The sequence below is a fragment of the Eumetopias jubatus genome, unplaced genomic scaffold (genome assembly GCF_037043125.1).
Source record: "Eumetopias jubatus isolate StellerSeaLion01/CBP00866 unplaced genomic scaffold, mEumJub1_p1.0 scaffold_7, whole genome shotgun sequence".
NCBI lineage: Eukaryota > Metazoa > Chordata > Mammalia > Carnivora > Otariidae > Eumetopias > Eumetopias jubatus.
In genome coordinates this window covers 26,910,787-26,925,081 of record NW_028274813.1, presented here as the reverse complement: position 1 = coordinate 26,925,081, position 14,295 = coordinate 26,910,787, and the positions used below count along the sequence as shown (strand labels likewise).

At 44.8% G+C, this 14,295-nt stretch overlaps 1 protein-coding gene across 1 annotated transcript; it reads left to right on the top strand.

Moving 5' to 3' along the window:
- Positions 1-71: 71 nt before the first annotated feature.
- On the top strand, positions 72-6,999 carry EIF2B2 (eukaryotic translation initiation factor 2B subunit beta). The gene is made up of 8 exons (XM_028102067.2): positions 72-314; positions 424-544; positions 675-823; positions 1,728-1,891; positions 2,959-3,054; positions 3,792-3,929; positions 4,975-5,041; positions 6,313-6,999. Exons 1-8 carry the CDS (start codon positions 152-154, stop codon positions 6,468-6,470), a joined length of 1,056 nt encoding a protein of 351 aa, XP_027957868.1. The 5' UTR covers positions 72-151; the 3' UTR covers positions 6,471-6,999.
- The last annotated feature ends 7,296 nt before the right edge of the window (positions 7,000-14,295 follow it).

Below are 14,295 nucleotides of genomic sequence, written 5' to 3'. Positions count from 1 at the left end.
GGAGGCGGGATGTGGCACCGAGGGGCGTGGCCTGCGGACACTCAAACTAGAGTTTTCCTCGCGGAGCGGAAGCCGACTTCACCCGCCCCGGAAGTGCAAGGACGGAGGTCGTACAGGTGTGGGTTCCGCCGGGGAGGCGGCTTTTTTCGAGATGCCAGGAGCCGCGGCTAAGGGCTCGGAGTTGTACGAGAGCATCGAGAGTTTCGTGGAGGCCCTGAAGCGGGATGGCGGGCAGCGCAGCTCCGAGGACATGGCTCGGGAGACCCTGGGGCTGCTGCGCCGGATCATCACGGACCACCGCTGGAGCAACGCAGGTAAGGCAGGTCTAGTTCCGTCGCGTCCCTAGCCACTGTCCGGCCCCGATCTTCAGGCGGAGAGTCGCCCAGCCTCATCGCGCTCGTGCCTTCTCTCCCTCGACTGCAGAGAAACTGATGGAATTGATCCGCCGAGAGGGCCAGAGGATGACGGCTGCGCAGCCCTCAGAGACCACGGTGGGCAACATGGTGCGGAGAGTGCTCAGGATCATCCGGGAGGAGTATGGCAGGTCAGGATGTGGGCCTTTTTGCACAAGCCCTTCTCCCTGCTTGAAGCCTTTGATGGAGCTGAGCGGCTCCTGTTACTTAAATTACTACACTTCCGCCCCCCTCCCTGTTTGGGTCTTGTTGCCTCCCTAGACTCCACGGGCGCAGCGATGAGAGCGATCAGCAGGAGTCCTTGCACAAACTCTTGACATCCGAAGGCCTGAGCGAGGATTTCAGCTTCCCTTATGCCCAACTCCAGTCCAACATCATTGAGGCAATTAATGAGCTGCTTGTGGAACTGGGTAAGAGTCCTGATCCCTGATGGACAGGCAGATGAGGGAAAAGAAGACCCTGGAAGTTGTTCATCAGTAGATATAGGAGATAACCAGTCTTGTGGTTCTCCGAGCTTTGTGCTCCATCCTGATTAAGAGAAAGGGTTGGAACGGGTGGCAGGACTAAGATAGCCCTCTCTGCGTGTCCTTACAGACCGGCCCTTGAGGGATTGCAGATCCACTGCTGCAGAGACTTAGGACAGAGCTTTATTTTCATGTTAAAGATGAACTCCCCAAAACCACAGATGATAGACTCTTCTTCCCTAAATTTCCTCTTGAATTTTTATACACACAGATGCACCACCTCCTTTCCCCTTGTCTTTGTGACCCAGGAGACCTGCATGTATTCATTACAATCGGTTCCCCAAGGGAGGAAGAAGCTGGGTCTGTGTGTCTGTAGCTACTGCTTCCAAATTCCTCCCGTTTTTCTTCTGTGGCCTCCTTTTCAGGTGCGGGTGTTGCAGCCACCTTTTAGAGGAGTTCTTTTAGGGGGAAACTCTGTTTACCCCACTCTCAGCACCTTACAGTTTCTCAGATTGGACCATTTTTTTTGCTTGAATTCATTGTCTTCAAAATGAATTCTAAGGAGCTGGTATTGCGTGGGGCAGAGTTGGGGGATAAGTGGATGAGTAGGGGTTCTGCTGGGAAAGAAGGTAGGCTGAGAACTTGGGAAGTAGAAGATCCCAGAGGAGCATGGCTTTTAAGAAAAGGTGACCTTCACATTAAGTCCCTTCACCCTGTGTTACCACTAGGTCTGCTAGGTGGGCCGTCTGTGTGAAGGGCACTTGTCTCTTTCCATGTTCTGTCATGATTGTCTCGTGTTGTGGCATATGGCAGTTTCACATTTTCCTTGCCAAACTGACTGTTGTTGCAGAAGGGACTACAGAGAACATTGCAGCCCAGGCTCTGGAGCACATCCACTCCAATGAGGTGATCATGACCATTGGCTTCTCCCGGACAGTAGAGGCCTTCCTCAAAGAGGCTGCCCGAAAGAGGAAATTCCATGTCATTGTGGCAGAGTGTGCTCCTTTCTGTCAGGTAGGGGGACTGCTGGAGCTGCTAAGAAAAATGAAAAATGAGGAGGGAATAAAGGAGTGATAGATGGGCTCCATGCCAACTTTGACTTGATAAGTAAGACAATGAGAACACACATCTATGAAGGGAATTTTTGAGTTGTTCATCCTGTCAACATTCTTTTTTTTTTAATTTTTATTTTTTTAAAGATTTTATTTATTTATTTGAGAGAGAGAGAATGAGAGATAGAGAGCACGAGAGGGAAGAGGGTCAGAGGGAGAAGCAGACTCCCCGCTGAGCAGGGAGCCCGATGTGGGACTCGATCCCGGGACTCCAGGATCATGACCTGAGCCGAAGCGACCTGAGTCGCTTAACCAACTGAGCCACCCAGGCGCCCATTCTTTTTTTTTTTTTTAAGATTTTATTTATTTATTAGAGAGAGAGAGAGCACGCACAAGCAGGGGGAGGGGCAGAGGAGAAACAGACTCCCCGCTGAGCAGGGAGCCCGACGCGGGACTCGATCCCAGGACCCTTGGATCACGACCTGAGCCGAAGGCAGACGCTCAACCGACTGAGCCACCCAGGCGCCCCTTCTGTCAACATTCTTAAACATTGGTTTAGGAAAGTTAGGGGAAATGCTGGGGCCAAGAAAAGAAATATATTGGTTCTTTTAGGAATCAAAATAGGGTAAATTACCCTTGGGGATGACTGATGCTTGCTCTGACCTCACTCAATCCCTATGTAAATAATAGGTCTCTAGAAAGGAAATATGTAAGGATGCAGGAGGTCATAAAAGAATGAGCCAAGAGCTGTGCTGTTAGCGCTCCCTAATTATACAAGCAAGCAGTATTTCCAGTTTTCTGGCTGCGCTAGTGCTCCTGTGGAAAATTCAGCATTTATTGGCTTCTCCTGGGCTTCTCTGCAGTGTACCAGAGAATACCTACCATGAGTAGAAAAAGGAATTACCTGTTGGCAGGTGTGTGTTGGCTGTGCCCAGTATTACAGAATTGTCCAGATCCAGTTCCACTGGAGATGCCTTCCACTCTCTCTCACCCTCTCTCCTAACATCAGGCCTTTCTCTCCTATTGTAGGGTCACGAAATGGCAGTCAATTTATCCAAAGCGGGTATTGAGACAACTGTCATGACTGATGCTGCCATTTTTGCTGTTATGTCAAGAGTCAACAAGGTAGGTGTATTTGGAGTTATATTGAATTCATGAAGATTATACTTCTAAAATACTCATTTTTTTTTTCTCCCTCCTATAATATCCATGAGAAGAGAAGAAAACTTCTAGCGCCTTTTAAAAGTACATGCTGGGCCTTTTTAATATATTAACCTGATTTCTTTTCCCTTTATCTGTATCATTGTTCCTCACTTAGAGTAGCTTCTTTTTGTTTTTGTTTTAAAGATTTTATTTTTAAGCAATCTCTACACCCAACATGGGGCTCAGACTACAACTCTGAGATCAAGAGTCCATGCTGTACTGACTGAGCCAGCCAGGTGCCCCAGGGTCGCTTCTTTTTGGTGAAAGCATTGGAAGAGAATGAAAATAAGGCTAAGTGTGGCAGCTGCTAGGAATTGGGTAGAGGGTCCCTGCCTTCTGCTCAGAGAGCTTGACAGTGATGGATGGTGAATAGAAAGGCTCTTAGCTTTCTCAGGAGGTATGGCATATAGATTCCAGAAAAGGCAGGGCTAAGGGCAGGAGATAGTGCAGCTTCCTGTCACATACAATATTCATTCTTTCTTTGGGAAGCCACTCTTGAGCTAGAACTCATGGTCCTTACCATAGAATCCCTTTTCCCTGACTAGTGTGTGACCCTCACAATGTCGAGACTGAGGCCTGAGCATTTAGCCTGTGGTGCCCAATGGCCCATTTAAGGCTCCATCCATAGGATGACTCACATTTTGCTTCCTGTTCCAAAGGTGATCATTGGCACAAAGACCATCCTGGCCAACGGTGCCCTGAGAGCTGTGACAGGAACTCACACTCTAGCACTGGCAGCAAAACACCATTCCACCCCGCTCATCGTGTGTGCTCCCATGTTCAAGCTTTCCCCGCAGGTATGTCTGTCTGTAGCCAGCAGAGAGAAGGAAGCCAAAGAGTAGGCTTGAACTCTGGGCCTTCAACCTACTCACTCTGGGGCTTCTCTTTATCTGCGTTTACTAAATGGCTTAGTAAATGGCCCCCCCCATAGGGGCCAGAAAAAGCCACAGAAGTCTTGAATCAGGAAAAAAAAAATTGATAGTTATAACTTGTCAGTTTTGAGAAATCAAAATTGTAAGGTCAGGATAGTACGTGGCTGGGGAAGGCCCTTTGTTGACATTGCCACCATTGCCCGTCACGCTGATCATTTCTGAAAATGCCGAACAAGTTGAAACCCAGAACACAGAATCAGTTTTATTTTTCATCATTGGAAGGACTGTCCTCTGTAGCCTGAATACAAGCAGTATTACAAAGTAAGAGCCATTTCACTAGCAATAGAAGCTGTTTGCTTTGAAATACCAACCTATTTGCAGTTCTCTTTTTTAAATTGAGGTGAAAGTCACATAACATACAATTACCCATTTTTAAATGTACAGTTCAGGGGCATTTATTACATTCACAGCATTGTGCAACTACCACTCTCTGGTTTCAAACCTTCATCATCCTAGAAAAAACCCCGTACCCATTATGTCATCACTCCCTTTTGCCCCCTCCGCCCACCTCCTAGGAATCGCTGATCTGCTTTTCTGTCTCTGTGGCTTTGCCTGTTTGGGATATTTCATACAAAAGAAATCATACAATATGTGCCTTTTGTTTCTGACTTCTTTCACTTAGCATGTTTTCAAGGTTCCTAGCTGTAGCACAGCGCTTGGTTTCTTTCTGTGGCTGAATAATACTCTGTTGCAGGGACCTACCACAATTTATTTATCCATTCACCCGTTGGTGGGCAGTTGGACTGTTCAACCTTTTGGCTTTTGTGAATAATGCTGGTGTAAGCACTGGTGTACAAGTTTCTGTGTGGACATACCTTTTTTATTTCCCTTGGGTGTATACTTAAAACTGGAATTTGCTGGGTCTCTCTCGTGCCTTTTTTTTTTTTTTTTAATTTTTTTCTTTGTCTAGTTCCCCAATGAAGAAGATTCATTTCACAAGTTTGTGGCTCCTGAAGAAGTCCTGCCTTTCACAGAAGGTACAGAAGGGTGTGTTTTGTGTGTGTGTGTGTGTGTGGGCGTGTGCGCATGCATGTGCACGTGTACATGTTTTGGTCTTTTTGCTTTTGTTTTAGTAGTCAGTGGGGATTGAATACTGCCCAGTTGTGCTTTTTATCGTAATTCTCATGGGGACTTCTCTTTAGCATCTTAGAGTGTGTGGGGACCTCATCTAGTCCATGTTCATTTTGTTCTGAGACTAATATATTTCACTGAGTATTGGGGCCATGGTGGGTTGGATCATTCAGCATTGATGGGGTTTGGCTTTGCACATTGCTTGACACACACGCAGCAACCCAATGGGAAAATGTACTCATTCTCATTTGCTGTAGGGAGTCATTTTGGTGACATGGCTGCCAAAGGAAGCATGCTCTAAAATGTTCCTAATATAAAACTTGCCTATAACCTGGATACCTTCATGTGTTGGGGTCCTTTTCCTCTGACTTCTGAAGGCAGCAGCTGTGCTCAATGAGCTTGCCACCTCATCAACATAAGATGGCCTTAAACGCCCTCTGGGAGGCACCATACTTGGGGTGTTAATTCTTAGAAGTTGAATAACTTCATCCATTTATTCACACATTCATTTTTTCAAGGATTCTTTGTATCTTTTGAGTACCCACTATGTATACAGCACTATTCTAGGTACTAAGGATGTAATAATGAACAACACAGGCCCTGCTCCCACGGAGCTTATGTTCTATTGCAGAAGACAGACAAGAATATGTCAGGTTATGGGATGTTTTGGGAAGAAAACAAATAACGATGATGGGATGGAAAGTGGTAGGAGACTATGTTAGTGGGGGAAGGGTCTAAATGAGAGGCCATTTCAGCTGAGTGCAGAATGAATAGAGCCCCACCATGTAAAGATCAAGGAGAGTCTCCCAGGTGTTGGTGCAAAAGGCCTGAGTTAGGCCTAGGCTTAGCCAGTTGGAACAAGATGGCCATATGGCTGGAGAGTAGTGAGCATGAGGGAGAGTGGGATAAATTATAATTAGCGTAGCACAGTGGGGAGGGGCCAGATCTTGAGGGCTACTATCCAAGCTGGAATTATTCTTAGGGCTATGGAAAGGCATTGGAGAGTTTGAAGCAGGAGTGTCATGATGTGAAGTCATCTCTTCTGGTTTGTACTTTGCTGCAGCTTCCCCTTTTTGGGGTAGCAAGTATGCCTGCATTATTGAGCCTAGAATCTGTGTGCTTAGTTATTAGAGCAGGATCCTCGGTTTTATCTTTAGCACGTGTAATTGCCTTTCAGGGGACATTCTGGAGAAGGTCAGCGTTCACTGTCCTGTGTTTGACTACGTCCCCCCAGAGCTCATTACCCTCTTTATCTCCAACATTGGTGGGAATGCACCGTCCTACATCTACCGCCTGATGAGTGAACTCTACCATCCTGATGATCATGTCCTATGACCACCACCTGTCCTAAGCAGAAGCTGCTTAGCCAAATACAGAATGGAGAGGGACTTCAGTGTGACTGCTGAAAACATCGTCCTTGTAATGGGGAGTGACCTGGAGTCAATCTGAAAAAACTTAATACTGTTTCCTTCCCTTTTAGTCATCCCATAACAAGGATGCACATTCAGGACTGTCTCTTGCCTTTCTGATCTTAACAGAAGCAGCAGGGCTTGACCTATAAATTTTGGAAGTCTTTTGGGGCACCTGGCTGGTTCAGTTGGTAGAGCATGTGACTCTTGATCTCAGGGTCGTGAGTTTGAGCCCCACGTTGGGCATAGAGTTTACTTAAAATTTTTTTTGCTGGGGGAGCCTCTTAACCTCTTAGTGACCTGGGGAGTCTGGAACTTAAGTTTCAGGAACTTAAACTTTCTGGTTCAGTGGGGTGTTAAACTTAACACTGAAGACCTTGCTGGGATACAGGTTTTTGCTCAGAAATGGCTACCACACCTTTTCCTGGGCTGTGCCAATAAAAGCTTCTTAAAGATTCCTGAGTTGGTTTATTTATTGTTCTGCTGTGATTGAACTGCCTGAAACAGCGGCCGCAGAGCCCTTTTTGTGCTTTCATGGAGTGCTGTAATTAGAGGGAACCAGCTAAAACAAATGCAAATGAAAGTATTTACAGTTTCCTTCCTAATTCACTGGCAGTGGTCCCCAGCAACTTGTTAGTAATCTAAGACAGTGGTTCCAAAACCTCTCTGATCATCAGAATCATCTGGGAGCTTAAAAAAATTACCATCTTGGGTTCTATCCCAGACGTACTTCATCTGATCTTTGGGATGGCACCTGGGAATCTGCTTAAAGCAAGTAAGAGACACTGTGGAACATTATGTATACACTGCAGTAGAGGTTTCAAAAGGGTGGCTTAAGGGCAGTGTTTGGATTAAAGACGTTTTTGGCTGGTTCACTCTGTATTTAATTTGAATTAGTTACCAATATTTAAAAATGAAAAAAGAAAAACGTGGAGCTTGCACATTAAACAAATTCAGATTTCCTGCTTCTCTTGAAAACAGAAGCTTTGGCAATTCTGTTTCCAATTCCAATTTCCCAAATGGCAGCAGCTGACTGCAGCTGGGCAGCTTCTGACTCCATTAAATGGAAAACCCTTTCCTGCAGTCCCTCCCATTTAACTCATTGACTGTTACCTGCTTAACCCCTCTCCCATTTAACTTATTTGCATTACCTGCTTAACCCCTCTAGGCATTTGCTTTGTGAGCCTTGTGTTAAACAGAATGGGACAGAACAAGCTAGGAAAAAGTCAAGCTGCAGAGCACTATGCATAATATGACCTCTACTTATTAAAACAAAACATTATGTTCATGCAGTAGGATAAAAGTCTGGAAGAAGGGGCACCCGGGTGGCTCAGCTGGTTTAGCGTCCAGCTCTTGGTTTAGGCTCAGGTCGTGACCTGGTCCTGGGATTGAGCCCAGCATCAGCTTCCTGCTTAGCAGAAAGTCTGCTTCTCTCTCTCTCTCTCTCCCCCTCTGTCCCTCCCCACAGTGCGTTCTCCCTCTCTCTCAAATAAAATCTTAAAAAAAAAAAGAAAGAAGAAGAAAGTCTCCCCAGGTAATCCAGACGACCTGTCATTTTTAGGAACCACTGGTCCAGAGGTCCAAGGCAGACTTGGTGTGCTGAGGAGCCCCTGGGATGCTGGTCAGAAGCCAGCTTCCTGTCTCCTGCGGCATTGTCTGTGGGGAGGAGGGAGGGCGCACTAGGGGTCTGCATGTTTAACAAGCACCCCAAGGGATTTTAACAGGTGATCTGATAACTACACTTTGGTAAACAATGGCCAGAGGTAGGCTATGAGGGAAAGGCCTCTATGACATTAACTTGAGGTATATCTTTGCCGTAAGGTCCTTGTCTTCCCTGAAAGAGGGTGAAAACAAGACTGAAGAGGGTCAGTCTGAAAGATGGACCTAAAAGCTCTATGACTCAGAAGAGCCTGACTCACTCAGGCCTCAGTCTGTCAATTATTTCTTAAAGCATCTAAGACCCCACGCTTTCTCAGTGAAGTGGCTTATAGCTACCAATTATGAGCAATTGTCTCTGAAGGCACCAATTCTTACAGCAATTCACTTGGGTACAACTGTGTGGTCTGGAGTAAAAGCAGCAGTGAGTCAAGGAACTTAAATCTGTTTCTGGCTCCAAAAATGCTTTATGATACTTGTCCTTTGTGCATCTTAGTCTCTGGGTCTAAAATTAGCACCCACATTCTTCCCAGGCATAAGTGAGATGGATGAGGTTTACAAGGGTAGAGGCTCTGTCTCATATTGGTCAACTCTTAAAGTTCCTGGGACAGATGAACTGCACCAATGCCGTATTCTTTAGGCTCTTTAGGACCTCAATTAAGCAAATCCCACAAAGCTATTTATAGGCCTCATTTTTCTATTTCCCTCTCTCCCTTTTCCTGTTTGAGGAAGAGTAAATATTGGAACCGGAGAGCCTGATCCGAACAGGGAGAGACAGCGGCTCCATGTTAATTTCCTACCTGTTGGCCTCTGTGCCTGTCCCCCGCCCCTGCTTTCGCAGGCGGAACCCGGAAACTAAGGACGAAAACTTGTAGCTTTAGCTTGAAGAGAATTAATAGAAAGAGGATTCCGTGGATGTGAAAGTCTTCCTGGAGACGCTAAATAAACCAAGTTAGAGAATTACTCAATACAGTTTGTAAAGACACTTTTCCCACGGTTTTGTATCTTCCAATTTGGGCGGAGGGCAGGAAAGGCACAATTCTTGGAACTCAAATAAGGAACAGAAATTCCTAATTTAGCCTCAGAAGAGAAGTCTCTGAAAAATACTCCACCAAGGAAAACTTCAGCGTAAAGTGATACCTCAAAGAAATACATGCCGGTACCCGTAGGATCATACATTTCACAGATGTGCTTCGAAAATCATTTCTCAAAGCAATCCGTCATACCAGTCTTTGGCGTAATGAAGGCTGCCAGTCCTGCGGTTCCATCATCGAGCTACGTGACTCTATAACACCACATATGTAGAACTCAGTACATCCGAACTGGCCACAAAGATAGTACCAGATGGTGATGTAATTATGGTAAAGGCCCCATACTATTCACCTGTCCTCGCAAAACTTCTGCAGACATGAACCTCGTTGACACAAAGGAGCTCTTCTGAAATGTGGTTTGGAAGGGTTTTATATCTGGCCTACTTCGCTTTGAATTATTCTTTCATTCACCAAACAGCTGTTCCAGGTTATTGTGCAATGGCTAAGCAATTATTAATAAAGAGCTTATAGTCTAAGCTTTCAGTCTTTTGCATGATGGAGGGCCGCCTTTGAGCCTAACCACACAACTCTGACTGCCTGATGTTTACATTAAATACTGAGCTGAAGAGAAGGAGCCTTTCAGGAGTGTTTTTTCAGGCATGTTACATTTAGAATTAAGACCTGCATTGAGAAGAAGGAAGCTACTCGAAAACGTGACAAGATTCCTAAAGTTCATAATGTATATGTAAAATTCTGCAGTTTACTATAAGAGGCACGACGAAGTACTTTGAATAAATGATACACTAACAGCAGTAGTGAACTCCCGACTCTGAACCACCTTTTTTTTCCTTTTGCGGCGGGGGAGGGGCGTGGCGGTGGCGTGGATAGGCCACCACCACTGCATACTGCTTGCTTTTGCAGTAAATAAGATTTAAGTTGTTTAGTCGGGCAAGTTGTAAGGGGAAAGTCAGGCCAAATCTAGCTTCTTCACACTGCTGCTGGAGTCACGCTAGCTTGCGGGCTCCACACTCAGATCCCCCAGACCGGGATCAGGTTGCCGGCACTTTATCAGATGTTTCTGAGCACAGAGTGCTGTGACAAATGGGGATGGGGTGAAAATGATCCAAGGGTCTGAAAAATCCTAAGCCGGGGGAGAGCCTCTTTTTTTCTTTATATCCCCACAAATTCTGATACGTTTAGAAGGGACTCATACATTTAGTTACTGAAGGATGAATAAGTGAAGGGAAGGAAGGGTTTAATTGGTACAGATTATCTAGATTTTCGGTTTCCCAGACTTCCTTCTTCTGAGTCCACTTTGTTGCTATCTTCCCGTCACTGAGCAGCTTCAGCTGAGAAAGGGTGAAAGGGCATGACAGATAATGGCAAACCTAGCGGTCAGTTCGCTAGCCTGCTTGTGTAAAGGCTTTCCTGGAATGGGGTGGCACTTCAGGTAGAAAACAGGGAGGAAGAGTCTGGCTCTTTATTCCAGAAACTGCTCTTCCCGCTTCATTCGGACATGCTGATGGATATGCCACGGTGGGCTCCCACTTGAGGCTTCAGCCGAGCACCGCTGTCAGTGCGTTCTAGGAACTGATAGGCTGCGTCTGTTTGCTCACCGTGCGTGGCTTCCTCAGCCCCCTACACATCTCTAGAACTTGGTCTTGGGCCCCCTCCTGCTCCGCCCCTGTTCTGGCTGCTTTGTTTTTTTCCACTGTTAGGTTCAGATCCCATCTGTTCATTTGTGTCTGACCTTTTCTTTGCCTGGCTCTGATGTGTGACTGCTACAACCTCTCCATTCTCAACTGCTCATGGAGTTACAGAACCCCAGCTAGGTTCTGGATCTTTCCCTAGCCTTCTCCTCAGTCTCTCCCCTCCCTTCTACACTCTAAGCTTTGCCTTAAGCTTTTCTGATACTAGTTCCTATTACCATCTATAGCCTTAATTTCTGACAGAACTGTTATCTCCTCTTTTCCCAGTAAAAGCTACATAGCTGGAACTGAGTGACCCCTAAACCTAGAGGAAGTTATCGCATTCAATCATCAGTTTCCTTGTCCTCTCCCTGACTAAAGTTAAGCTTCTTGCAGGCATGCACCCTTATTACTCAATAAAATTGTAATGAATATTCCCAAAAAAGGAACCCTGGAGGGTGGCCTCATTGCACATCGCATCTATCAAGTTTTACTCTGAAGTTAATGAAGTCTCCACCAGCCAGACTCTAATAAAGTTGGAACTAAGTTGACAAACTGGTAAGTCCCTCACAAATTAGAAATATCTGGGCAGCATGGGTTAACAATGGGAAACCACGTGAAGGAGTGTGCCACGTGAAGCCACATGGACCTGGCTCTGAATTCTGACTCTCTCTCTCTTTTTTTTAAAGATTTTATTTATTTATTTGAGAGAGAGAGAATGAGATACAGAGAGCACGAGAGGGAAGAGGGTCAGAGGGAGAAGCAGACCCCCCGCTGAGCAGGGAGCCCGATGTGGGGCTCGATTCCGGGACTCCAGGATCATGACCTGAGCCGAAGGCTGTCGCTTAACCAACTGAGCCACCCAGGAACCCTGATTTCTGACTCCCTTAACGAAAGGGGAAACTACTCTGAGGCTCAGCAGTCTCACTGTAAAAGAGACACTAGCTTGCTAACAGAACTGTTGTAGAGACCAGAGATAATGTACACAAAGCATTGGGTATATTTATTCTTGTTATTGGAGCCAGAAAACTTGTTTACCATTCTCAGCTTTACTACTTACACTTAGTACCTATGTGATCTTAGACAAATCACTTAATATATTTCAGCCTTTGTAAAAAAAAAAAAAAAAAGGGACGCCTGGGTGGCTCAGATGGTTAAGCGTCTGCCTTCGGCTCAGGTCGTGATCCTGGAGTCCCGGAATCGAGCCCCACATCGGGCTCCCTGCTCCGCGGGAAGCCTGCTTCTCCCTCTGCCCCGTGCTCGTGCTCTCTCTCTCTCTCTCAATAAATAAAATCTTTAAAAAAAAATATATATATATATATATATTTCAGCCTTTGTAAAATGGGGAGCATAACATCATCTTATCTCATGGGTTGCCAAGAAATTCAAATAACATATGCAAAAAATTATTTTATAAACCTTAAGGCACCATAAAGGTGTTAATGATTACTATCATGTGTTAGAAAATTAAATATATCTTTGCTCTATGGCAGGTAAGTTAAAAACAGAACAAAACAAAATCCTAATAGGCAACAAAAGTAACGTTAGATATTTTTGGTTAATAGGTTGGTTTTATGCTGATGTATGCAACAGAATTTATAAATTATTAAAATAGGATAATTATCTCTTCCATTACTTGAGTCAGGCTAGCCAGGAAGATTGGTTACATAATTTATGGAGAACTCTTTCTAACCCTCTATTAAAAACAAAAACAAAAACATGGTGATTTGGGATTATAGCAAAACACTTTGAAACTGTACCCCATCATCCTAATATAAGAGGTATCCTAACACTTTTTTTAATCCCACAAATTGGTCTAATCAAAAAAAATTTTTAAACTCCCAGAACAGCTGGCCTCCGTATAGCTCTGGAGAGTGAAGACAGAGGTCCAGAAGCCACAGCACCCCACTGGGCCTGGAGGCAGAGTCCCTGAGACCCTTGCAAATCCCCTGAAAACACCCTCCTTTTTGAAGGTCATGTCTCCCAGTCTATGCAACTGTTTATATGTATTTAGAAGAATAAAGGCCATTTTTAGACAGTGGTCCCTATTCTTCAGGATTCCAATTACATAATTCTACAAGGATCCCCTTGAAAACCAGTGAAGGCTTTTCCTGAACCTTCTCTGAGACACACACTAATGAATGCAATACTTCATTGCTCCTGTAAGATTCACTGCAGGGCTACTGGCAAACAAACTTTTCTTCCATGAGCACAAACTTGTTTCCTGTATTAAAAACGAGAAAAATCATTCCATTGATACAAAGGCCAATTTGAGCCGGCTGCAAAATACAACAGTGGAAATTCTCACTGCAACGTCTTTCTCATTGTACAGTATCCTAGTTGCCGTAAACACTGCTAGCTGGTTTTTTGCTTTTCTTTTTGTCCTTCTATAAAACTTTAGTCTATTGAGTCTTATTAACCAGAAATCAAACCTTCTAAAAAGGTAGAGGAAATACAGCTTAAGGATGGCATAACAGGCAAAGATCAGTTCTGGTCCCAAATGAAATTATGAGGTCATTAGATAGGCATACTGTAATAAAACCAAGATAGGATTTGGAAGGGACCAAAAGAACCATTGTCTCCTGAAAAAATGTAGAGAACATATCTGGTTAGGTTGAAAGAACAAATGCTGCATTTTGATATGAAAATTGCTTTCACATAGAGAGATTCTTAAAGTACCCCCCCAAAATTGTATTTTAAAAAACAAGTTCATAGGGGTGCCTGGGTGGCTCAGTCGTTAAGCGTCTGCCTTCGGCTCAGGTCACGATCCCAGGGTCCTGGGATTGAGCCCCGCATCGGGCTCCCTGCTCAGCAGGAAGCCTGCTTCTCCCTCTCCCACTCCCCCTGCTTGTGTTCCCTCTCTTGCTGTGTCTCTCTCTGTCAAATAAATAAATAAAGTCTTTAAAAAAAAAACAAAAAACAGGTTCATAGTACTTTCACCATTTTACCAATTGGGATATGAACAGTATCAGATTCTGAATGAGATTTTAAAGAGGCAATAAGACAAACAACCAGAACAGGACTTCACATTTTCTCTATTCTATCCTTGTGCTTGTTTCTCTTTACCAATAGTTTTTATCCCTAAAATAATCTAACTATAGGCCTGATGAAAGACTGCAGGGGACGTTTTTATTGGGTGTAGAGAAACTCTTTAAGTCTGAGATTTAGAATGTACAGCAGCAGGAGCAGGAAGTGAAGAAGACCGGGGGGAAGGAGAGGACCAATGCAGCACGGCTAGGGGCTGTGCAGGAAGGCAGACTGGATCCTGGGGAGTTCAGCGTCAGGCAAATCACATCAATGCCAACTACAAGGCTGGAAAAAAATTGCAAAACAAAACCAAACCACTTCTACCCCCCCAATAAAAAACTCACAAATG